At 38.5% G+C, this 25,352-nt stretch overlaps 2 protein-coding genes across 8 annotated transcripts in view; one reads left to right on the top strand and one right to left on the bottom strand.

The window, feature by feature from the left end:
- The window catches only part of crot (carnitine O-octanoyltransferase), a 57,325-nt gene extending 54,254 nt beyond the window's left edge, over window positions 1–3,071 (bottom strand). For all 3 annotated transcript variants that reach the window (XM_072253751.1, XM_072253752.1, XM_072253750.1), the window contains exon 1: window positions 2,940–3,071. The gene's annotated coding sequence lies outside the window, so the exon portion shown is untranslated. The remainder of the gene's footprint in view (window positions 1–2,939) is intronic.
- A 322-nt stretch (window positions 3,072–3,393) lies between these two features.
- olah (oleoyl-ACP hydrolase) overlaps window positions 3,394–25,352 on the top strand; it is a 37,765-nt gene continuing 15,806 nt past the window's right edge. Inside the window, exons 1-3 of one of the 5 annotated variants that reach the window (XM_072253745.1) lie at window positions 3,575–4,143; window positions 8,595–8,726; window positions 23,378–23,516. In XM_072253745.1, the coding sequence (XP_072109846.1) occupies window positions 4,089–4,143; window positions 8,595–8,726; window positions 23,378–23,516 (326 nt within the window). In that variant the 5' untranslated portion in view covers window positions 3,575–4,088. Of the gene's footprint in view, window positions 4,144–8,594; window positions 8,727–23,377; window positions 23,517–25,352 lie in introns of those variants that run through there. The other 4 variants (XM_072253744.1, XM_072253747.1, XM_072253748.1 and 1 more) reach the window with 4 other exon arrangements.

The following is a 25,352-nucleotide window of genomic DNA, read 5'->3' as shown; positions in this document are numbered from 1 at the left end:
CATTTGTACAAAATATGCATGGGGACCAAGAAGAGATCATCTGTAAACCTGATGTAATAGTGTGGCAATAGGATGAAAACCACAGCAGGTTAAAAAAAACGACTCAGACAGAATGTGGGAAGGAGTTGGAGGATCATCATCAAAAACTCTGGCTATGAAGTAGGGGTTATTGATTAGGTGGAAGCTTGCAAGGATGCTGGTGTTGAGGGTAGGTTTCATTTTGACTATAGCACAATTGAAAGCAGAGAAAACAACACCCATGGAATGGGATCCATTAAGAATTATCATGTCACTTATGGTTCAGCAAGGAAAGCTGGGTAACTAACAGTTTAGTCAGGGTAGGATGTAGTGAACTGGAAGTTGATATCAAAGGGATAATCAGGTAAACTAAGGTAGGGGATTTCAGAATTAGGATTGTATAGAATATTTGAAAATGTTTGGTGAGTGGGCAAAGAAGGCAACATAATCAGCTGAATGTAATGTTATGATCTTTGAGAAAAAAATGTTGTTGGATGTGATAATAAGAGGATATGACTTAAGATGCCTTTCATGGAGGAACGAAGTCAGGGGTTTTCTTTATATACCTGGATTAAGTATGAATAATGATCTGTTTTAGCAATGGTGCTTGAAATGCAACAGTTTGCTTATCGTCCAAATTGCTCTAAGGAGGACACAATATCCACCACACTGCACACAGTTCTCTCTCACTTGGACAACAAAGACACTTATGCCAGAATCCTGTACATTGATTTCAGTTCAGCGTTCAATACCATCATCCCGCAGAGACTAGTGGAGAAATTGTCGCTGTTTGGCCTTAGCACTGCCATGTGTCGCTGGATTCTGGATTTCTTGATAGAGAGACCACAGTCAGTCCATGTTGGCAGGAACATCTCTGACTCCATCACGCTGAGCACTGGATCCCCACAAGGCTGTGTGCTAAGCCCATTTCTGCTTACACTGCTAACACATGACTGTGCAGCCAGATTCAAGGAGAACCTGATCATTAAATTTGCAGAAGATACCACAGTGGTGGGGCTCATCAGCAAAAATGATGAAACAATGTACAGGGAGGAGGTCAAACACCTAGAGAGCTGGTGCGGGGATAACAACTTGATGCTTAATGTCACCGAAACCAAGGAGATGATCGTCGATTTCAGACAGTCTCAGCCTGAGCACGCACCCCTCAGCATCAGCAGCTCCACAGTGGAGAGAGTGGAAAACATCAAGTTCCTTGGGGTGCAGATCTCAGACAATCTCACCTGGTCCAAGAACACCACTGGGATTGTGAAACGGGTCCAGCAGAGATTGCACTTTCTGAGGAAGCTTAAACAAGCATTACTCCCCACTAACATCTTAACTACATTCTACAGAGGGGTGGTTGAGAGTGTGCTGATCTTTTGCATCACAACATGGTACTCCAGCTGCAGTGCTGTCGACAAAAAAGCCTTGCAGAGGGTGGTTAGGGGAGCAGAGAAGGTTATTGGGGTCTCCCTACCTTCTGTCCAAGACCTCTTGCAGAGTCGATGCCTCCAGAAGACACGGTACATCATTAAAGACCCCTCACACCCTCTCCATGAACTGTTTGTTCTTCTGCCATCAGGCAAATGTTACAGGAGCATCAAAACTAAAGCCACAAGGCTACTGAACAGCTTCCTCCCACAGGCAGTCAGACTGCTAAATAGCTGCTCCACCTGACTCTGCTTTGGACACTTTTAACTTGCACTGGGCACTTATAATTGATTTTAACTGACATGTGGCTGTTGTGTTTTACTATTTATTGTTATGTTTATTATTTAGTGTTGCGTTTGTTATGTTATGATTGCACTGCCCCTGAGAAACGCTGTCTCATTCTGCCCGGCAGAGCTGATGTACGGTTAGAATGACAATAAAGTTTTTTGAATCTTTGAAATGCTTGATAAGGTCTAGTCAAATACGTTGGTGGATATGTCGACTGTACCTCTTCCTATAGATGCTGCCTGGCCTGCTGCGTTCATCAGCAATTCTTATGTGTGTTGGTGGATTATTAAAACAGCTTTTACACAAAACAAACTGCATCAGTGTCCTTTGCTCCACAGTTCATAAGATTAGAAAAACAGCATGGAGAATTACTATAGTGAAGTAGGGAGTGATGACTTTCTTTGGAAGCATCAGAACTGCAGGATTTAGAGAATATTTGATTAAACCTGTCAGTAGATAATCACTAATGAGCCCGAAGCTAGTTGGAACTTGAGAGAATGAATCAAGGATCTTTAAACTTTTTCATCCCACCTCCCCTCCTCCTACAAATATTTGACTAAAAAGGAGAATGAAACAAGAAATTGATCAGAAAATGCCTGTTATTCATAGTAGCTACTCGTTGCAAGCTGTTGCCTGCAGATCCACTCATTATTTCCATTATAATTGTTTTACCGTGTTCTACCTCAATCCACTATGTAACGATTTGATTTGTATGCAAGATAAGCTTTTCACTGTATCTTAGCACATGTGACAATAATAAACCAACACCAGGTTACAAGTACTGTACAAAAACGAAGACTGTGAAACGACAGGATGAACGAGTTTATACTTTGGGAGAGCAATAAAAAAAAGAAAGCAAAGGAGGGAGTTTAAATCACCAAGTTCAAGAAGTCGTTCAAAACCGCGACTGAGGGAATAAAGTAAATAAAGAAATATCAATATGAGAAGTGGGATGACATTTACGTGAATAACAGGAGTTTTAAATGAAGCATACTGTGTGTACGTAGGCTATATGCTGGAATAAGAAGTTGCACAGAAAAAAAGTCAAACGAAGATATAATACAACCCACCAACTCGGAATGATAATATTATCTGGAAACTATAACGAATGTCTTTAAATTGATATTCCCTTCTGTCGGAACAAGGTAGAACTAAAACCCTCAATAATTGATTTTGCCCGAGTCTTCTCATCAGTGACTTACTCTGTTTCCCTGTGCTGATTTCGAAAAACAACTATTTTCTCTCGTTTCCACGACCCCGATTTGTTTCGGTGCCTGTATCTTTCGTCGTTCCCTCCCAAAGACCGCGAACGACCCCAGCTCTCACACCCCTCTTCCGCCCCGCAGCATCGTATTTCCGCCCCGCAGCATCGTGTTTCCGCCCGCGGCATCGTGTTTCCGCCTCGCTCAACTCCTTCGCTTTGGTCACAATGCTATGACGACGGCTGCAAATCATTTGAACAGCGCAAGAAGCAAATGGTTGTGGAGAAATTGGGGCAAAATTTAAAGACCGAGACAGTACCACCTTTCTTGTGCAAAAAAGAGCGAAATTAATAATATACAGAGCAAGACTTGGGGAGTGAGATCAATGTCAATAGCTGTTTTATTGGCCGCATGCACACAATAGGCTGAATGGTTACCTCTTTCTTCCATAATTTTTCGTGACTGTTTTTTCTCACCAAAGTACATCACTTCACCCACCCCAGATTCAGAAGTAGGGTGCCTGACCCAAAGTAGTAACTGGCTTCCCTTTCCACAGATGTTGCTTGACTGGCTGATTTTTTTGCAGTATTTACGTTTTTGTTTTCAGATTCCAGCACCTGCCATTTTATTTTCCATTGTTTTATAAGGCTCGATTAAATGTCTTTTGCCACGTATCTTCCCGTTTTGCATTTGCCTTTCTAAAGTTTGTTCGATTTTGTTTTACTCTAGTCACTTCCGATTTTAGGTCCTGTCCCTGGCAAACCACATTCTCTTCCCCTCCCACGTACAACAGTTTGGAAAACCTTCAAACTGGCAGTACTTCCTACGTGGGCATTCTTGGACACTTACACCCAGAATGAAAGCAAGTCACCCTTGATCCCTAAGGACTGGTTTAAAAAGAAAATTGCAATCTTTGATGATACGGAAAACATTGTAGATGCCAATAGGTTCATACCGTTCAAAATATCTAAATAAAGAGGATAATTTCTGTTTGTTTTCTTTAAAAAATGTATTTCCCTCTAATTATTTAGCTCCCCCGGTTACCGTTGTATTGAATACCGTACTGTATTCCCTGTTCTTTGCAATGTCTCCAGATTGGCCCATCTGTCGTCTTCATGACGCGCAGGCGCCTCAGCTTCCGTGTTGTACATGTACAGAGGGAGCTGCAAGGCGAGCGAATACAAGGACAAGGCAGCCAGTTCAGGTCAGTTACCCTTAACTTAACCTCGTGCTCGGTTCGGTTTTGAAGTCCGATCATTGGGTTGTTTTCTGCTTTGTTTTTTAATCGGTTTCCCAGGGGTTCGTACGACGTTACAATGAAAAGTTCAAGTCCGTACTGTAATAAACTCTCATTCTGGTATAATTTTTTTTATTCGGTGTGTGGAATAAATGCTGTTGACAATGGTGTTTATTAGAATTGTCTCAAATGTTAACTGGTCTATTTAAAATAAAAGTACGGTGGATGCTGGAAAATGGAAACAAAAACAGAAAGTACCCGGAAAAAAAAGTCCTGCCGAAGTGTTTCGGCCTGAAACATCGGCTGTATTTTTTTTCCCACGGATGCTGCCTGGCTTGCTGAGTTCCTCCAGCATTTTGTGTGTGTTGCGCAGAAATAATTGAGAACATCCTGACTGGCTGCATTACTGCCTGGTATGGGAACTGTACCTCCCTTAATCGCAGGATTCTGCAGAGAGTGGTGCGGACAGCCCAGTGCATCTGTAGTAGTGAACTTCCCACTATTCAGGACAGTTACAAAGACAGGTGTGAAAAAAGGGCCTGAAGGATCATTGGGGACCTGAGTCACCCCAACCACGGTTTATTCCAGCTACTACCATCTGGGAAACGGTACCGCAGTTTCAAAGCCAGGACGAACAGGCTCCGGGACAGCTTCTTTCACCAGGCCGTCAAACTGATTAACTCACGCTGATTTGAGTGCATTTCTATATTACATTGACTGTTCTATTTATTATTAATTACTATTATCGCACATTGCACGTTTAGACGGAGACGTAAAGTAAATATTTTCACTAGTGTATGTGAAGGATGTAAGAAATAAAGTCGATTCAATTCAATCGTTTAGTGGAGTAATTAACAGAGAGCGACAGACTTAACGTTTCAAAGTTCAAAGTAAATATATTTTCAAAGAACGTATATGATACCATATACTATTTTGAGATCCATTTCCTTGTGGGCATTAAACCGAAAATACAAGTACAATTAAAAAAAAGTGGTAGAATAATCAATGACAAACAGAACTGACAAACAATCAATGCGCAAGAGACAACAAACTGTGCAAATCCAAAAAGAAAAATAAATAAATAAACAAGAAATATCAAGAACATGAGATTAAAAGACCTTGAAAGTGAATCCCTAGGTTGTGGAATGCTGGAAACCACAGTGAGTAAAACAGTTCAGAATTGTCTTTCTGCTTGTTTCTCGCCAACTTTCAGTCACAAAAAATCACTGCTTCTTGAACACTAACACACACAACTGATGCTATTTGAAAACTGTTCTCTCTAAGCACAGTGTAATGTTGAATGGCCACACAAATGCTTGCATCTGACGCTAGTTAGAAACTGGCCGGTAATCATCCCTGTCCCAATTAATTGGCATAGTGTCCCAAATAAACGAAGGCAATCCTGGCTATTTTTTTGATTGGTTTTTGTTCCTTAAGTGTTGTCCCACATAAGTGGCTGCCCCGAATAACTGATGGCCCAAATAACTGTAATCCATTGTATTTATGATTGCATAAGTACGTCTCTAGCTCCAGTGCCGTATTTAAGTTTGGTGACAACACTGTCATTGGCCGAGACAAAGGTGGTGACAAATTGGCATATGGGAGGGAGATTTAAAATCTAGTTGAGTGGTGCCACAACAACTTTGTCTGAACATCAGCAAAACCAAAGAACTGATTATCAACTACAGGAGGAAGAATCTGGAGTTCCATTAGCCAGTTGTCATTAGGAGACTGGAGGTGGAGAGTGTCAATAGCTTTAAATTCCATAATATCAACATTATCAGACGAAATGTCCCAGGACAAGTGTGCAAGTGCCATCACAAGGAAGGCACGCTAGTACCTCTACTTTCTTTGAAGTTTGCATTGAATCAGCACGTCACCAAAACTTTGACAACCTTCTATAGATGCACAGTGGAGAATATCCTAACTCAATGCATCGCAGCCTGGTATGGAAACACCAATGCCCAAGGTTGGAAAAGACGACAGAAAGTGATGGATGCTCTCCTGTCCAACACAAAGTAAAGCCCACCTCAACATTTAGTGCATTTACATGGAGTGCCGTCACACGAAAAGAGCAGCCATCATCAAATGCACTCACCGTGTTTTCTTCTTGCTATTACCATTGGGCAGGTGTACCCATGAAGTATTGAGGACATGAGTCCTGATGAAGGGTCTCGGCCCAAATTGTTGACTGTTATTCATTTCCATACATGTTACCTGACCTGCTGAGTTCCTCCAGCATTTTTTGTGCCTGTTACCCTGGATCTCCAGCGTCCGCAGAATCTCGTGTTTACCATGCTCTCAATTTTTTGTAATATATTTGCCCCGTTTGTGTTTTTTACACATTGGTTATTTGTCAGTCTTTGTTTTGTAAATTCTATTGTATACCTTCATTTCTCCTGTAAACACCAGCAAGAAAATGAATTTCTAGGTAGTACATGGTTACATATAAATATTTTATAATAAACTTTCTTTGAACTTCTGAAAATTTTCATCCTGCTTTTGCCTTCACATAGTCCTTTTTTCTTCATTTTTTAAAATTTCTCTATCTTCATCTTGGTCTAGATGGATGATTCCACAGTCATCTTAAATCTACCACTCAAAGTAACAAATTCATTCTGTTTTCCCAGTTCATCTGTGCCATGTATCTTCATTGATAACAAGACTTTTGACACAATTGCTTTTGTTCTTCCTGAACCACTGCGCTCCCTTTACCATGATAGGCACCAGACTGTATTGCATCTCTTTCCTACATCACTGTTTTCAGCCCTTAAATTCTCTGACAGAACAAGGATAAAGTTCTCCTGTTCTTCATTTTCCACCCACCAGCTTTTGTTTTCAATGGATTATCCATTGTAATTTCTACTGGCTTCAAGAACATTTCACGACCTGTCAATCTATCGCTCCCTTATCCTTTCAGCACTCTAATGTGATTGTACCCTACACTATTCTCTGGTCTGCTCTCCCATCTCTATCACTGCTCTCCTCGTTCCACCACTTTTCTATGAACCACAGAAAATTCAGTACTTATTCTTTTACCTCTTTCCACTATCCAGGGACCCAAACAATACTTCCAAATGAAACAATTTTTTTTCTACTGTTGTGGTGTACTAGACTCAGTACACAGTTGTGGGGTACTGTGATCCCCTTTATGTTGAGAAATCAAATGCAGATGGATGGCCACTTGTGGAGCACCTGCACTCAATGCACAAGGGTGACCCAGAGCTTCCTGTTGCCTTCCACTATTAATTCTCCATCCTGCACCAACTCTGAACAATGTGTATATGGCCTCCTGACTGATTAATAAACAGCACTTCATCTGTCTGAGCAGCCTTGCAGACTCAATTCAACATTTACAGATGATGCACTTTAGCGGTATATTCTTTATCTGTAATATCAACTCTTTTTCTCTCTCCACTAATGCTGCTTACTTTAGATTTTCCTTGTCCCTGACTGTCCTCACCTGCCTAACGTGTAGCAATGTCAGCAGATCCAAACAGGACTCTTCAGCCACTTTAGAATATGGAGTAGAGACAACTCATTCTTGACCTGAGGATAGCGTGGGAAGTTTGCAAGGGAGATGGCAGATGGATGAACTGTGCAGAAACCTGAGAAAGTTTCTTGAGCATTCACTTACTGACAAGTGAATAATTAAATGACAAATCTGAACATTATTCAAAATATGTCATTGGTAAGACCATAGGAATTAGATCAGAGAATTAAAAAAATTATTATGGAAAACCTATCAAATAATCTACCAAGTAAGGTAATTGAAGATTACCTATTAAATGTGTTAAACTTACATGCTTACATAACTTGATGCTTGCATCAAACACTTCTTTCTGTGTCCACTACTAAAGTGTCATTCGGATGCCGAAATGTTACAGGCTAAGTTGAGTATTTGAAAATCAGATGTTTAAAAAGCAGCTTATCAGATTCAGATTCATTTATTTATCACATGTACATGGTAGAATACAGTGAAATATGTCATTTACCAGAAAGATTCCAATGCTTATCGTGTACAATTAATTAGTTTGAAATCTGGTTTTCTTTCACTTTGCATGTCCTTCTGAAATAGCAAAATGCTATTAACAATGGACAGCCAATTAACTTTATTCGAAGGTGCTAGCTGTGGAAAGAATGTAAACAGTGATAGAAAACTAACATTATTTGCTATGATGTTTGAATATTTTTCCCTTCAGTTTATGATTACATCAGGACAGTGGTCCCCATTGCCTTTCTTTTCCTCACCATTTCCATCAGCTGTCACTTTTGAATTTTTAGAGTGTTGGATTGGAACTTGAATATCAAATGTAGAATTAACTTTATTGCACGAATATCTGAACATCATATGTAAATTTGCAGGATTATGTTATGTGAGATAATCTTTATTTTAAAGCTTGTGCATTATATTACAGAAATGGATAAACTAGTGAACTGTATGTATAGAAAACCTGAAGCTCTCTTCAGACTTATCTGCTTTCCCTGGGCTGGAGGTGGATCAATATCTTATGCTCAGTGGGGAAAACACTTCAATAATTCTATAGAAGGTAAAACTGTGTGAATCTTTAGAAATATTTACACAGAAAAATATGCAAAATAATGCTTAATACTGTATGATATGTCATAGCCTTGCATGTTATTTATCATGTTCACAATCCTTTTTTTATCCAGTCTCTCTCTTTTCCTTTCCGTGTTAAATTCTTATTCCTTAGGTATATTGTGGATTTCTCCATATACCTATGCTGCAAATATTCTCCTGTGTTAAACATATACAAGTGAAATGAAAAGCTGTGACATTTAGTTATAGCCTTACCTCATTGTCTAGTCACCTCGTTGATTCAAGAGAGAGATTGCTAACTCATGATGCATTTAATTTCCCCCAGTTTATAAATGTTTATTAATTCTCTGGATTTTGTTCTAATTTAGAACATATGTTAACAATTTTACCAACCATGGGGAGAAAAGACATAGGAGCAGAATTAGGCCTTTGGCCCACTGAGTCTGCTCCACCGTTTCATCGTGGCTGATCCATTTTCCCTCTCAGCCCCAATCTCCTGCCTTCTCCCCATATCATTTCATGCCCTGTCGAAGCAAGAGTCTATCAACCTCTGCCTTAAATATACATACGGACTTGGCCTTCACAGTTGCCTGTGGCAACGAATTCCACAGATTCACAGCTCTCTGGCTAAATAAATTACTCCTCATCTTTTTTAAAAGGATGTCCCTCTATTCTGAGGCTGTGATCTTAGTTCTTAGTTTCTCCCAACATAGGAAGCATCCTCTCCACATCTACTCTATCAAGGCCTTTTACCATTCAATAGGTTTCAATGAGGTTACTGCTTATTCTTTTTTTTTAATATAATTTTTATTAAATTTTCAAAAAGAATACATGAAAAGATAAAATCTCCCCTCCCCCCCCCCCCCCCCCCCATATATAGTCCTACCTAAAAAGAAAGAAAGAAAAAAAAGAAAAGAACCGCCTGGTTATTGGAAGGTTTCCACATGCTCCATGGGATTCAAAATAAATTTGGTACAATTATTCGTTACTTTCCCCAAGTAACCAAAATCTTTATCGGAGCACTTAAGTATGCCATCCTATCTTTTGTAAATAAGGGCGCCAAATATTCAAAAATGTTACATATTTATCTCTTAAATTATAAGTAATTTTTTCAAGTGGAATAGAACTAACCATTTCATTATTCCAACGATCCATACTTAAATACGAATCAGATTTCCAAGTAACTGCTATAGTCTTAGCTACTGCCAATGCAATTTTTATAAATTCTTTCTGATATTTATTCAATTTAAGTTTCGGTTTTATCCCTTCAATATCACCTAATAGAAATAATACAGGGTTATGTGGAAATTGAATTCCAGTAATTTGTTCCAATAAGACTCTTAAATTTATCCAAAAGGGTTGAATTTTAAAACAAGACCAAGTAGAATGTAAAAAAGTACCAATTTCTTGATTACACCGAAAACATTTATCAGAGAGATTTGAATTTAATCTATTTATTTTTTGTGGTGTAATATATAATTGGTGTAAAAAATTATATTGTACTAATCTAAGTCGAACATTTATTGTATTTGTCATACTGTCAAGACAAAGTCTTGACCAATTTGTTTCATCAATATTAATATTCAGATCTGTTTCCCATTTTTGCTTTGACTTATGGATTCCTTGTTTAATTGTCTGTTCTTGAATCAAATTATACATATAAGAAATAAATTTTTTAATTTTCCCTTTTTGAATTAAAATTTCAATTTCATTAGGCTTTGGCAAAAACATTGTTTGACCCAGCTTACCTATTAAGTAAGCCCTTAATTGAAAGTAACAAAAGAAAGTATTATTAGATATTTTATATTTATCCTTTAATTGTTCAAATGACATCAATATACCTCGCTCAAAACAGTCTCCTATAAATTTAATCCCTTTTTGGTACCAATTATATAAAAGTTGATTATCCATTGTAAAAGGAATAAGTCTGTTTTGGAACAAAGGTCTACTTGGTTGCTAATAGAGATTTCTGTGTTTCCTTATCAACATTTATCTTATTCCATAGATCAATCAAATGTGTTAATATAGGAGATTCTTTCTTTTCCCGTATCCATTTAGATTCCCATTGATATATAAAATCTTCAGGTTTATTTTCTCCTATCTTCTCTAGTTCTATTTTAATCCATGCTGGTTTTTGATCATTGAAAAAAGATGCAATAAATCTAAGTTGATTTGCTTTATAGTAATTTTTAAAGTTTGGAAGTTGTAATTCTCCTAACCCAAATTTACATGTCAGTTTTTCCAATGATATTCTTGACATTTTACCTTTCCAAAGAAATTTTCTCACACATTTATTTAACTCTTGAAAAAATTTCTGTGGCAATTGTATTGGTAATGTTTGAAACAAATACTGTAATCTAGGAAATATATTCATTTTTACAACATTGACTCTACCTACTAATGTTATTGGTAGTATCATCCATTTGTCAAGATCTTCTTGAATTTTTTTCAACGGTGGCAAATAATTAAATTTATATAAATTCTTTACATCATTATCAAGTCTTATACCTAAATACTTTATACCATTTACCGGCCATCTAAATTGGGTTACTAATCGACATTGACTATAGTCTCCTTTAGTAAGAGGTAAAATTTCACTTTTATCCCAGTTTATTTTGTAACCTGATACCTTCCCATATTCATCCAATCTAGAAGATAATTTATGTAACGAATGTTGTGGGTTTGTTAAATATATCAAAACATCATCGGCAAAAAGATTAATTTTATATTCCTCTTGGTTAACTCTAAAACCCATAATATCTGGATCAATTCTAATTAGTTCTGCTAATGGCTCTATCGCCAATACAAATAAAGCAGGTGATAGTGGACAACCTTGTCTAGTTGACCTTTTTAACTGGAATGGTGTTGAAATTTGAGAGTTTGTCACTACTTTAGCTTTAGGGTTAGAATTTAAAGTTTTAATCCAATTTATAAAAGATGTTCCTAACCCATATTTTTCTAATACTTTAAATAAAAAATCCCATTCTAATCTATCAGATGCTTTTTCTGCATCCAAAGCTACTACTATACTCTTCTCATCCCTCTTTTGTGCCAAATGAATTATACTAAGTAGCCGAGTTACATTATCTGCCAATTGTCTATTTTTAATAAATCCTGTTTGATCCATATGTATTAATTTTGGTAAATATTTAGATAAACTATTCGATAAAAGTTTTGCTATTATTTTATAATCCATATTCAATAAAGAAATAGGCCTGTATGATGTTGGTTTCATAGGATCTCTGTCCTTTTTTGGCAATACTATTACAATCGCTGTTGAAAAAGATTCTGGAAGTTTATGTATTTTTTCTGCTTGACGTATTAGTTCCATAAATAGAGGAAATAATAAATCTTTAAATTTTTTATAAAATTCAGGTGGAAAACCATCTTCTCCTGGAAATTTATTACTTTGGAGTGATCCTAAAGCTTCTTCAATTTCTTTTAATGTAAAAGGCATATCTAATCCCCTCTGTTCTTCCAAATTCAATTTTGGAAGAGAAACTTGTGATAAAAACCTTTCTATCTCATTAACATCATTTTGGGATTCTGATTGATATAATTCAGAATAAAAATTTTTAAAGGTTTCATTTATTTCAAGAGGTTTATAAGTTATTTTATTTGCCCTTGTTCTAATTGCATTTATTGTTTTGGAAGCTTGTTCTGTTTTCAACTGCCAGGCAAGAATTTTATGTGCTCTCTCACCTAACTCATAATACCTTTGTTTAGTTCTTATAATTGCTTTTTCCGTTCTATATGTCTGAAGCGTATTATATTGTAACTTCTTATTGAGAAGTTGTCTTCGTTTTTCTTCTGACATATATCTTTGAGATTCTTTTTCTATTCTTGTAATCTCTTTTTCCAATTGATCTAGTTCTGCCATATATTCTTTCTTAATTTTAGACATACAGCTTATTATCTGGCCCCTAAGATATGCTTTCATCGCATCCCATAATATAAATTCATCCTCCACTGAATGAAAATTTGTATCCAAAAAAAATGAATCTGCTTTTTCATAAAATCACAAAAATCTTGACGCTTTAATAATGTTGAATTAAATCTCCATCTATAAGCCACTTCTTCCTTGTCAGCCATTATTATTGTCATTAATAAAGGAGAATGATCTGATAATATTCTTGCTTTATATTCCATATTTTTCACTGTGTTGAATATGCATTGATAATAGAAAAAAATCCATCCTTGAGTAGGTTTTATGTCTATGGGAATAGAACGAATAGTCTCTTTCTTTAGGATTGATTCTTCTCCATATATCAATCAAATTTAAATCTTTCATCAATGATAAAGTTAAATTTACTACCTTCGATTTTATGACAGCCTTGGTTGATCTATCTAAGACTGGGTCTAAGCAAAAATTAAAGTCTCCTCCAATTAATATTTTTTCATGTGCATCCGCCAAATTTAAAAAAGCTTCTTGTCTGAATTTTGCATCATTTTCGTTTGGTGCATAAATATTCATAAAAGTCCATAGTTCGGAAAAAAGTTGACAATGTATAATCACATATCTCCCCGCAGAATCAGTTATTACATTTTGTATTCTAATTGGTAATGTTTTATTGATCAAAATTGCTACTCCCCTCGCTTTTGAATTAAATGAAGCCGCAATAACACTACCCACCCAATCTCTCTTTAGTTTCTGATGTTCTATTTCTGTTAGGTGCGTTTCCTGTAAAAAAGCTAAATCTATCTTCATTTTTTTAATATATGTTAAGATTCTTTTTCTTTTCACTGGTCCATTAAGCCCATTAACATTAAAACTCAAAAAATTCAATAAATTAGTCATTATTCTTAACAAAGTTACTCCAATCTAAAACATTACTTATCTTCTCAACTCTCATAGTTCCTTGGGGAATTTCTTTAAACTTCACCACGTTGCTATGTGTTTCCCCCCCCCCCCCAACCTTCCAGGCAAAAAGAAAAAAAGATAGAAAAAAAAAGAAAAAACAAAATCCCCCCCCCACTAATGTTGTGAATGAAAGGATACACAACACTACCCCCCTCCATTTTACGGGTCACGCCAAAAGCCACGCTTGCACACATGATTAACGTAGCAATCGATCAGTGCTTCTTCCAGCTCCCCCGCAACAAAAAAAGTTATATATATATATAGACAAAATTAGTATTACTATTCCCAACTAATTTCCTCCAGTGTTAACCTTTCTTACCCCCCTCATATAATTAATAATATATTTATACATTCATCCAGCTTCAAAAATCCAGCAAGTCCATTCTTTAACCCAATCTTCATCTTCAATCTATCTCTCTCTCCTGAGTTTGTTCTTGTATCTGGTGAATATTAAGAAAATCTTGCACAAACTGCTCTGCTTTCTGGTAGTCATCAAAAAATCTTTTTTCTCCACCAGGCAAAAAAATCTTCAAAGTTGCAGGATAACGCAGTATAAATTGATAACCATGATCCCATAGGGTTTTTTTCACTGGATTAAACTTCTTCCTTTTCTTCAAAAGTTCGTAACTTATATCAGGGTAGAAAAAAAACTTTGTTCCCTTTAATTATCAATGGCCCTTTTCTATCTTTGGCAGCTCGAGCAGCTGCCTGTAGAATCCTTTCCTTGTCTTGAAATCTTAAGAATTTTATTAAAATCGATTGTGGATATTGGACATCTTTTGGTTTTGGTCTTAGAGCTCTATGTGCCCGCTCAATTTCAATTGGTCGAGCCTCCTCTCCCATTTGCAAAACATCCGGGATCCATCTTTGAAAAAATTCTATTGGCTTTTCTCCCTCCATACCTTCTGTAAGACCAACAATTTTAATGTTATTACGTCTACTGAAATTTTCCAACATATCCACTTTCTCCAAGAGTCGGTTTCTTTCCGAGTTCCAAACAAGCAAATCATTTTCTGTTTTTTCCACTCTATTATTCATAAGCCCCATTTCTCTTTCCATCTTCTGAAGCCTCTTTTCCATTTTGTCCTGTCTTTCCATAACTTTATTATAGCACCTCTTCGTATTTCTAAGCTCTTCTCTTACTTTTCTTAATTCAGCCGTTGATTGCAATAGAGCCTCTCTTATGTCTCTATCATCTCCTTTACTTCCACTCGCTTCCAATTCTTCCTCCTCTTCTTCATCTGTGTTCTCTGCAGAGTCCAATTCTGACTCTGAGTCATTTTCAATTGCAGTGGGTGTGGGTCCTTGTAGTTTGCGTTGTGTCGATTTGTGCATGCGCTCTTCTTTGCGCATGCGCATCTCCGGTATCTTCTTCGGAGAAACCGTTGCCACCGCCATTGCTCCCTGTTCTACCGAAGGAGATCCAACCTGAGTCCGAGGCTCCATCGTTGCAGTAGGCCCTTTTTTTTCCCGTCTCGCGGCTGCTTCGCAACAGCAGACTTCTTTTGTTGCAGTTGAGGAGGCATATCGTAAAGTAGTCTTACAAAGTTTATAAATAGTTTTGAGAAAATATTTACCAACTTTGTTTTATTTAAACGGTACTTTACTGATTTGCTGCGGGAGAGCTGGATTTACACGTCTCAATCCCACGTCATCACGTGACGCCCCCACTGCCTATTCTTTGAAATTCCAGTGAATACGGACCCAGAACCATCAAATGCTCTTCCTATGACAATCCATTCAAATCTGTATCATTTTCGTGAACCTCTTTTGAACCCTCTCCAGTTTTAGTACATCCTTTCTAAGATAAGCGGCCCAGTACTACTCAGAATACTCCCAAGTGAGGCCTCACCAGTGCTTTATAAAGTCTTAACATTACATCCTCGCTTTTATATTCTAGTTGTCTTGAAGTGAAGGCTAACATTGCATTTGCCTTCCTCACCACAGATTCAACCTGCAAATTAACCCTTAGGGAATCCTGCATAAGGGCTCCCAAGTACCTTTGTGCCTGAGATTTTTGTATTTTCCATCCATTTAGAAAATAGTCAGCCCTTTCATTTTTTCTACCAAAGTGCATGACGATACACTTCCTGACACTGTATTCCATCTGCCATTTCTTTGTTCATTCTCCTAATCTTCTATTCTTCTAATTCTGCTATTCTAATCTAACATTCCTCTGTAGCCTACTTCCTCAAAACTACTTGCCCCTATCTTTATATTATCTGCAAACTTTGCAACAAAACCAGCAATTCCATAATCCAAATTATTAAAATATGACGTAAAAAGAATCAGTCCCAACGCAGGCCCCTGTGGAACACCACTCGTCACTGGCAGACAACCAGAAAAGGCTCCCTTTATTCCCACTCTTTGCCTCCTGCCAGTCTGTCACTGCTTTATCCATCTAGAATCTTTCCTGTAACACCATGGCTTATTAAGCAGCCTCATGTGGCACCTTATCAAAGGCCTACTGAAAATTTAAGTACACAACTTCACCAATTTTCCTTTGTGCATCCTGCTTGCTATTTCTCCAAAGAATTCCAACAGATTTGTCAGGCAAGATTTTCCCTTGAGGAAACTATGCTGACTTTGGCCATGCCACCAAGTACCCCGAAACCACATCCTTAACGATTGACTACAACATCTTCCCAACCACTGAGGCCAGAGTAACTGGCCTATAGTTTCCTTTCCTCTGCCCCTCTCCCTTCTTGAAGAGTGGAGTGACGTTTGCAATTTTCCAGTCTTCCAGAATATAGTGATTATTGAAAGATCTTTATTAGTGCATTCACAATCTCTTCAGCCACATCTTTCAGAACCCTGGCATGTACACCATCTGGTCCAGGTGACTAATCTACCTTCAGACTTTGCAGTTTCTCAAGAGCTTCACCTTAGTAGTGGTAACTTCACACTCTTCCTGTGCAGGTTGACCGTGGAGTTAAGAAGGCATACGGTGTATTGGCCTTCATCAACAATGGGACTGAGTTCAAGAGCCGAGACGTAATGTTACAGCTATATAGGACCCTGATCAGACCCCATTTGGAGTACTGTGCTCAGTTCTGGTCACCTCACCACAAGAAGGATGTGGAAACTATAGAAAGGGTGCAGAGGAGTTTTACAAAGATGTTGCCTGGATTGGGGAGCATGCCTTATAAGAATAGGTTGGGTGAACTTGGCCTTTTCTCCTTGGAGCAATGGTGGATGAGAGGTGACTTGACAGAGATGTATAAGATGATGAGAGGCATTGATTGTGTGTATATTCAGAGGTTTTTTCCCAGGGCTGAAATGGCTAACACAAGAGGGCAAGTAGGTTCAGAGGAGGTGTCAGGGGTAGGTTTTTTACACAGAGAGTGGTGAGTGCGTGAAATGGGCTGCCAGCGACAGTGGTAGAGGCAAATACAATAGGGTCTTTTAAGAGACTTTTGGATAGGTACATGGAGCTCAGAAAAATAGAGGGCTATGGGTAACCCTAGATAATTTCTAAAGTAAGTACATGTTCAGCATAACACTGTGGGCCGAAGGGCCTGTATTGTGCTGTAGGTTTTCCATGTTTCACTTCATGACCCCCGACGCCTGGAACTTCTACCATACTACTAGTGTCTTCGACAGCGAAGATTGATGAAAAATACTAATTCCTTTTGTCTGCCATTTCATTATCCACCATTACTACCTCTCCAGCATTGTTGTCCAGTGTTCCGATATACATTCTCATGTCTCTTTCACACTTTTTGTATCAGAAGAAACTTCTGGTATCTGCTTTAATAGGGCTAGCTTACTTTCGTATTCCATCTTTACCTTCTTAATGACTTTTTAGTTGCCTTCGGTTGGTATTTCAATACTTCCCACTCATTTTTGCTCTATTACAGAGCCTCTCATTGGCTTTCATGTTTTCTTTGACTTCTCTTGTTCGCCACGGTTATGTCATCTTACTTTTAGAATACTTCTTCCTCTTTGGGATGTATTTATCCTGTACCTTCTGAATTGCTTCCAGAAATTTCAGCAATTGCTGTTCCATCATCATCCCTGCCAGTGTTCTGTTCCAATCAATTTTGGTCAGTTTCCTCTGTTATGCCTCTGTAATCCCCTTTACTCCTCTGTAATACTGATACACCTGACTTTAGCTTCTCCTTCTCAAAATTCAGGGTGGATTTGATTATATTGTGATCACTCGCTTCTAAGGTTTTTAGAATCAAGAACACGGAACATTGGGACCTATGGTGTCCAGAGACCTGAGCCTTTCCGGTGCCAATTAACATCATAAGCAGCTAAGTGCCATATTGGAAAGACGGACGGCGTAGAAAAAACAATAGTGCAATATAGGAAAGGAAATTTACAAAATATTTCCCATTCTTATAATGATCCACAAAGTCTAAATTCAGAGCCAAGGATTTGAAGTTAAATATTGGAGAAGAGTATAGCTTCCATACAAAACTATCTTGCGTTAAGAATGCAAAACTTAGCTGTTAGATAAGTATTTCGGCTTAGTTTCACCCTCCAGCAGTAAGACAAGTTCCATTTGATATCCAACCTTGTCTTAAATATATTTACTGAGGTAGCCTCCACTGCTTCACAGGGAAGAGAATTCCACAGATTCACCCCTCTCTGGAAGAAGCAGTTCCTCCCCATCTCTGTCCTAAATCTACTCCCCCAAATCTTGAGGCTATGTCCCATAGTTCTAGTCTTACCTACCAATGGAAACAACTTTTCTGGCTCTTTCTTATCTATCCATTTCATAATTTTGTATGTTTCTATAAGATCTCCTCTCATTCTTCTGAATTCCAGCGAGTACAGTCCCAGGCAACTCAATCTCACCTCATAGTCTTAACACCCTCATCACTGGAATCAACCTGGTGAACCTCCTCTGCACCGCCTCCAAAGCCAGTATATCATTCCTCAAGTAAGAAGAGGGATCTTGGGGTCCGAGTGAGGATCAGAGCGATTTTGGGCTCCAAGTCCATAGGACACTGAAAGCTGCTACACAGGTTGACTCTGTGGTTAAGAAGGCATACGGTGCATTGGCCTTCATCATCTGTGGGATTGAGTTCAAGAGCCGAGAGGTAATGTTATAGCTATTTTGGATCCTGGTCAGACTCCACTTGGAGTACTGCGCTCAGTTCCGGTCGCCTCACTACAGGAAGGATGTGGAAACTATAGAAAGTGTGCAGAGGAGATATACAAGGATGTTGCCTGGATTGGGGAGCATGCCTTATGAGAATAGGTTGAGTGAACTCGGCCTTTTCTCCTTGGAGCGACAGAGGATGAGAGGTGACCTGATAGAGGTGTATAAGATGATGAGAGGCATTGATCGTGTGGATAGTAAGAGGCTTTTTCCCAGTGCTGAAATGGCTAACACGAGAGGACACAGTTTTAAGGTGCTTGGAAGTAGGTACAGAGGAGATGTCAGGGGAAAGTTTTTTACACAGAGAGTGGAGAGAGTGTGGAGTGGGCTGCTGGCAACGGTGGTAGAGGCAGATACAATGGGGTCTTTTAAGAGACTCCTGGATAGGTACATGGAGGTTAGAAAAATAGAGGGCTATTACCCTAGGTAATTTCTAAAGTAAGTACATATTTGGCACAGCATTGTGGGCCGAAGGGCCTGTATTGTGTTGCAGGTTTTCTATGTTTCTAAGACCAGAACTACACACAGTACTCCAGGTGTGGCCTCACCAGTACCCTATACAGTTGCAACATAACCTCCCTGCTCTTAAATAGTTTGCATCTATTTCTATATGCCTATACATATCCATGTGTATATAAAAAAGGACATGACAATTGCTGAATATAATATTTTCAGCAGTTAACTCTTACATTTAATTATATAATTTTCTTCAAACATTTGAAGGTAGTGATTCATGCTAGAGTAGGAGTAATCCTGTGCATTTAGGACAGTATGAAGTCAGAGCTGCTACACCGTAGGGTCTGTCACGTAATTACCCTTTTAGTCGGTTAGTCCTGCTAGTACTCTGATACCACTTTATAAATTTAATGTTATTAGGCTATTTGAACTATTTATGGTTCTATTCTATTTTAGGCTATTTAACTATTTATGGTTCTATTACTATTTATTATTTATGGTGCAACTGTAACGAAAACCTATTTCCCCCGGGATCAATAAATTATGACTATGACCATGAACGTAAAGTCTTGAAGCTGTACTCATATCTGTCTTTAATCAATATCCATAGACAAATACTTCTGGACTTGGGACATTTGCTAGCATTAAGAAACTTGAACTTGTGCAAACTTTTATCTACTCTTAGCACAGGAGGAAACTTAAGACAATTGTAGTTTACCAATTCCGTTCCTATGTGGAATCCATTTGTAAATATAATTACAAAAGCAAAATATTGCAGATGCTGGAAACTTGAAATTCAAACAGCTGTCAATAATCTGGTCAATCCAAGGCCACTGCCAATCTTAAACAAGAAACTTAAAGGAACACGATTAATAAACATTGGAGTTTACAATATCAGGATAACAAGACAACCGAATCTGTTGCAACATGTTCAGCTGTCCAAATTTGATTGGAAGGGGTCACCAACAGGAATGACCACAGAGCAGCAATGGCTCTGATTTCTGGAAGCAACTTAGAAGGATAAGCACAAAGAAGTATTCCAAAGGCAGAATGATGCATCTGAGGCTGACAAGGGAAGTCAAGGCAAACATGAAAGCCAATAAGAGGGCATATAATAGCTCAAAACTTAGTGGGAGGTTAAAGGATTGGGAAACTTTTAAAAACCAACAGAAGGCAAGTAAAAGGCCATAAGGAGAGGAAAAGATGAAATGTGAAGGTAAGCTAGCCAGCGATATCAAAGAGGATACTGAAATGTAGGAGGTGCTTGGATACTTGGAGGCACATATAACCATATAACAATTACAGCATGGAAACAGGCCATCTCGGCCCTTCTAGTCCATGCTGAACTCTTACTCTCACCTAGTCCCACTGACCTGCACTCAGCCCATAACCCTCCATTCTTTTCCTGTCCATATAGCTGTCTAATTTAACTTTAAATGACAACATCGAACCTGACTCAACCACTTCTGCTGGAAGCCCGTTCCACACAGCTACCACCCTCTGAGTAAAGAAGTTCTCCCTCATGTTACCCCTAATCTTTTGCCCTTTAACTCTCAACTCATGTCCTCTTGCTTGAATCTCCCCTACTCTCAATGGAAAAAGCCTATCCACGTCAATTCTATCTATCCTCCTCATAATTTTAAATACCTCTATCACATGATAAACTGGGCCAAAAGTCAGCATAGTTTCTTAAGGGGAAATCTTGCCTGGCAAATCTGTTAGAATTGTTTGAGGAAAAAACCAGCAGGATAGACGAGAGAATCGGTGAATGTTGTGTACTTGGATTTCAGAAAGCCTTTACAAGGTGTAGTACATGAAGCTGCTTAACAAGAGCCCATGGTATTACAGGAAAGAAACTAGCATGGATAGGGCATTGGTTGATTGGCTGGGGGCAAAGAGTGAGAATTAAAGGTGCCTTTTCTGATTGGCTGCCGATGACCAGTGGTGTTTCGCAGGGTTGCGTGCTGGGACTGCTTTTTATGATGAAATATGAAGTTAAGTTACCAAATGATATCAAAGAGGATACAAAAAGTTTTTTCAGGGATATAAGTAGTAAAAGAGAGGTGAGAGTAAATATCAGATCACTGGAAAATGACACTGCAGAGATAGAAATAGAGGACAAGGAAATGGCGGGCAAACTGAATAAGGATTTTGTGTCAGTCTTCACTGTGGAAGACACTAGCAGTATGCCGGAAGTTTGAGCATATCAGGGGATAGAAGTGTGTGTAGATGCTATTACTAGAGAGAAGATGCTTGGGAAACTGAAAGACCCTGAGGTAGATAAGTCATTTGGACCAAAGACACCTCAGGGTTCTGAAAGAGGCAACTGAAGCCATTAGTAATGATCTTTCAAGAATCAATAGATTCTGGTATTGTTCTGAAAGTCTTGAAAATTACAAATATCACTTCATGCTTCAAGACGGGAGGGAGGCCAAAGAAAGGAAATTATAGACCAGTTAGCCTCACCTTAGTAGTTGGGAAGTTGTTGAAGTTGACTGTTAAGAAAGAGGTTTCAGGGTATTTGGAGGCATGTGCTCAAAGTGAGCAGGTTTTCCTGCAGTAAAATTCTTGACTGACAATGGAGAACCTGTGGATGATGTGTACTTGGATTTTCAGAAGGATTTTGACAAGGTGCTGCATATGAGGCTACTTAGCAAGGTAAGAGCCTATGCTATTACAGGAAAGAAACTAGCATGGATAGAGCATTGAGTGATTGGCAGGGGGCAAAGAGTGGGTATAAATGGTACCATTTTTGTTTGGCTGCCAGTGACCAGTGGTGTTCCACAGGGGTCCGTGTTGGTACCACTACTTCTTATGTTGTATGCCAATGATTTGGATGATGGAATTGATGGTTTTGTGGCCAAATTTTTGGATGATGTGAAGATACATGGAGGGGGCAGGTAGTGTTGAGGGGGCAGGCAGTGTTGAGGAAGCAGGGAGGCTGCAGCAGGACTTGGACAGTTTAGGAGAACAGGCAAAGAAGTTTCAGATGGAATACGGTGTCGCGAAGTATACAGTCATGCACTTTGGTAGAAGGAATAAAAGCTTGGACTATTTTCTTAACGGGCAGAAAATTCAAAAATCTGAGGTGCAAAGGGACTTGAGAGTCTTCGTATAGAATTCCCTAAAGGTTAATTTGCAGGTTGAGTCAGTGGTAACAAAGGCAAATGAAATATTAGCATTCATTTTGAGAATATAAAACCAAGGATGTAACGCTGAGGCTTTATAAGGCAGTGGTGAGACCTCACTTGGAGTATCGTGAACAGTTTTGGGTCCTTAAGAAAGGATGTGCTGACACTGGAGAGGGTTCAGAGGAGGTTGATGAGAATAATTCAGGGAATGAAAGGGTTATCATATGAGGAGTGATTGATGGCTCTGGGCCTTTACTCGCTGGATTTAGAAAAATGGTGGGGAATCTCATTGAACCCTGTTGAATGTTGAAAGGCCTAGGTTGAGTGTATATGGAGAGGATGTTTCCTGTGATGGAGGAGTTAAGGACGAGAGTGTACAGCCTTAGAGGGTGTCCATTTAAAACAGAGATGAGGAAGAATTTATTTTGCCAGACAGGGTGAACCTGTGGAATTTGTTGCCACAGTTGGCTGTGGAGGCCAGGTCATTGGGTGTATTTAAGGCGGAGGTTGATTGGTTCTTGCCTAGTGAAGGTGTGAAAAGTTATGGGGAGAAGGCAGAAGAATGGGGTTAAGAGAAAAATAGATCAGCCATGATGGAATGGTGGAGCACACTCAACAGGCTGAAATGGCTTGTTTCTGCTCCTATGTCATGGTCTAACATGACAAAAAATATTGTTTTCATGGTAAATGATCACTTAAAAAAATGCTGTATGTCTTAAATAAGGTAGAAAATGCTATAAACTCTTGGCAGATCAGGTAGCATCTGTGGTAATAGAAATACTTGGTTTTTCAGTATGTGGAACCTGTAGGTTCTAATGAAGGATCTTTCATGTGATTGTGTAATATCCATCACAACAGTGACTGAAAATTTGCCCTAAGACTTTCTACCATTATATCCTTCTCCAATTCAGTTGTTAAAGTAGCAAGAATATCAGTGTTGAAGCTTACCACTATGTCCCTGTTTCAGCTCTTCCACAACCCCTTATCAATATAAAATGCACAGACTTTATTGTAAATTGGATCTCCCTTTATAGTATAATAGTTTAAATTAATGCCCAGAATAATGTTTTAAATTTCAGTTTATTCTATACGTCTTCCTGGAAGAGAAACTCGTTCTAAGGAACCTTTTATGCAGAACATTCAGCAGCTCATTGATGAAATTGCCACCATCTTACTGCCTAGTCTTAAGGAGAAGCCTTTTGCATTTTTTGGTCACAGGTATGAAAGATAAATCAATTTAGCATGCTTGGCTATAAATAAGAAGGCCATTTCCATCAAAAATAGTTTTTCGTTAAATGGCTTATAAAGCAATTTTAAAATGTTAATGTGTTATCAATTAGACTTCACTCATTGCAGTATCAGCTTTAGTAACTGATAAATGCGATTGGTATTAACTTCAATGTTATTTCTTGTTTAACAGGTGCACGGCATATGATGAAATGTCAGTTTTAGAAGTTATTTTCTTTCAGCTTATTTACACTAATGTGGCAAAAAAAATTAACAGTTTTAGAACAAGTAATTCAAAGGAAGCGATTATAGGTATCAAGTAGGAAGTTAGGGAAAAGAACATGGTTGCAGGTAGATGAGGTTAAAAAGAGAGAAAGAGAAATGGAGAGGTGGAAAGAGGAAACTGGGGAAGATGCAAAGTAGTTAAGAAAGATAGGTGGAGGTGCTCAAAAAAATTTATGTTGTGTGATTATTTCTTAAAGCTAGCTCTGTGTTGTAGAAAGGAAATGTTCTCAATGGATTGGCTGTACAATGAGGGTGGTATAATGCAAATTACAATTATCTGAAGGCAAGGATCTGCAGTGGCTGGAAATCTGAATCAAAAACAGACTGCTGGAAATTCTCAGTAGGCCAGACAACAAATGAATTTCTTGAAAGTGACATCAAATAACTTAGCTGTTGTTTTGTTTCAAGAAGACAGTTGTGCTAGACGGAATTAGTAAAAGGTGGTGAGGAACCAGGTAGGAGGGTGATAGGAAAATTACTTTGGTGGGAAATGGATGAGGGAGGTAGGGTGCAAGGGGAAGGAAAGAGAGAAGCAGGTTAATGACTGTTTATCAGAACCAATCAGTTCCGATACAAGCTGGAAAGTCTGGTTATTGGAAATTGCTTAACTAGCTGTTAAGTCTTGAAGGGAGTAATATGCTAAGCAGTAAGATGAGCTACTGGTCCTTGATCTTCTTTTGGATTTCATTAGAAGAATAAAGGAAGCCAAAGAAGAGAGGAAAGAGGTAGGAGTGCGGGGGAGCATTAAAATGACAAACATTCATAAGTTTAGAATCTTTCTGCAGACTGAGTGGAGGTATTGTGCACAGCGGCCACACACGTGCATCTGGATTCTCCGTTGTAGGGAAACCAAGTTGTGAACATTGACTACAGAACAGTAAACTAGAAGAATCCAAATGAACCACTGCTTCACTTGGAAGTAGTGTTTGGATTCCTCGGTAGCAGGAAGGGGTGAGGTAGAAGGGCAGAGATTCCACTTCCTACCATTGCATGGGAATAGGAGTGGATGTTGCTGGAGATGGAAGTGTGGTCCAGGGAGATGAAGGGAGATTGATAACTTTAAAACTTCCTGCAAGAAAAAGAAGTGAGGAGAAGGGACTGAATAGGACTGACAAGCAGATAAGATTCTCTGACATTAATGGGTGGAGGTAAACATCAACAATTCTTAATGGTTTTATCATGTGAAACCTAATAATGGTTTTCAATGCATTTTGAAAAAGAAACTTACATTATTTTATGAACACTTGAATATAGGGCCCTTTTCTTCCATACATCATTGTAGAAAACAATTACATCATTTGCCCTGGCAAAAGGCATTAGCAATCTGGATGATCCATTATGAAAGGGGATGCTAATGAGGCAAGTGCTACAGATTATTAGGATGGTAGATGGTACATTGGCTTTTATTGCAAGAGGATTTAAGTACATAAGTTGTTACAATTATGTAAGACCTTGTTGAGACCTCTGCTGGAGCTTTGTACACTTTGCTGAGGAAGGATATAAAGGCCATCCAGAGAGTACAGCAAAGATTCACCAGAATTG

This window comes from Mobula birostris, chromosome 3, assembly GCF_030028105.1.
Source record: "Mobula birostris isolate sMobBir1 chromosome 3, sMobBir1.hap1, whole genome shotgun sequence".
NCBI classification, from domain to species: Eukaryota; Metazoa; Chordata; class Chondrichthyes; order Myliobatiformes; family Myliobatidae; genus Mobula; species Mobula birostris.
This window is presented reverse-complemented; position numbering and strand designations above follow the sequence as displayed.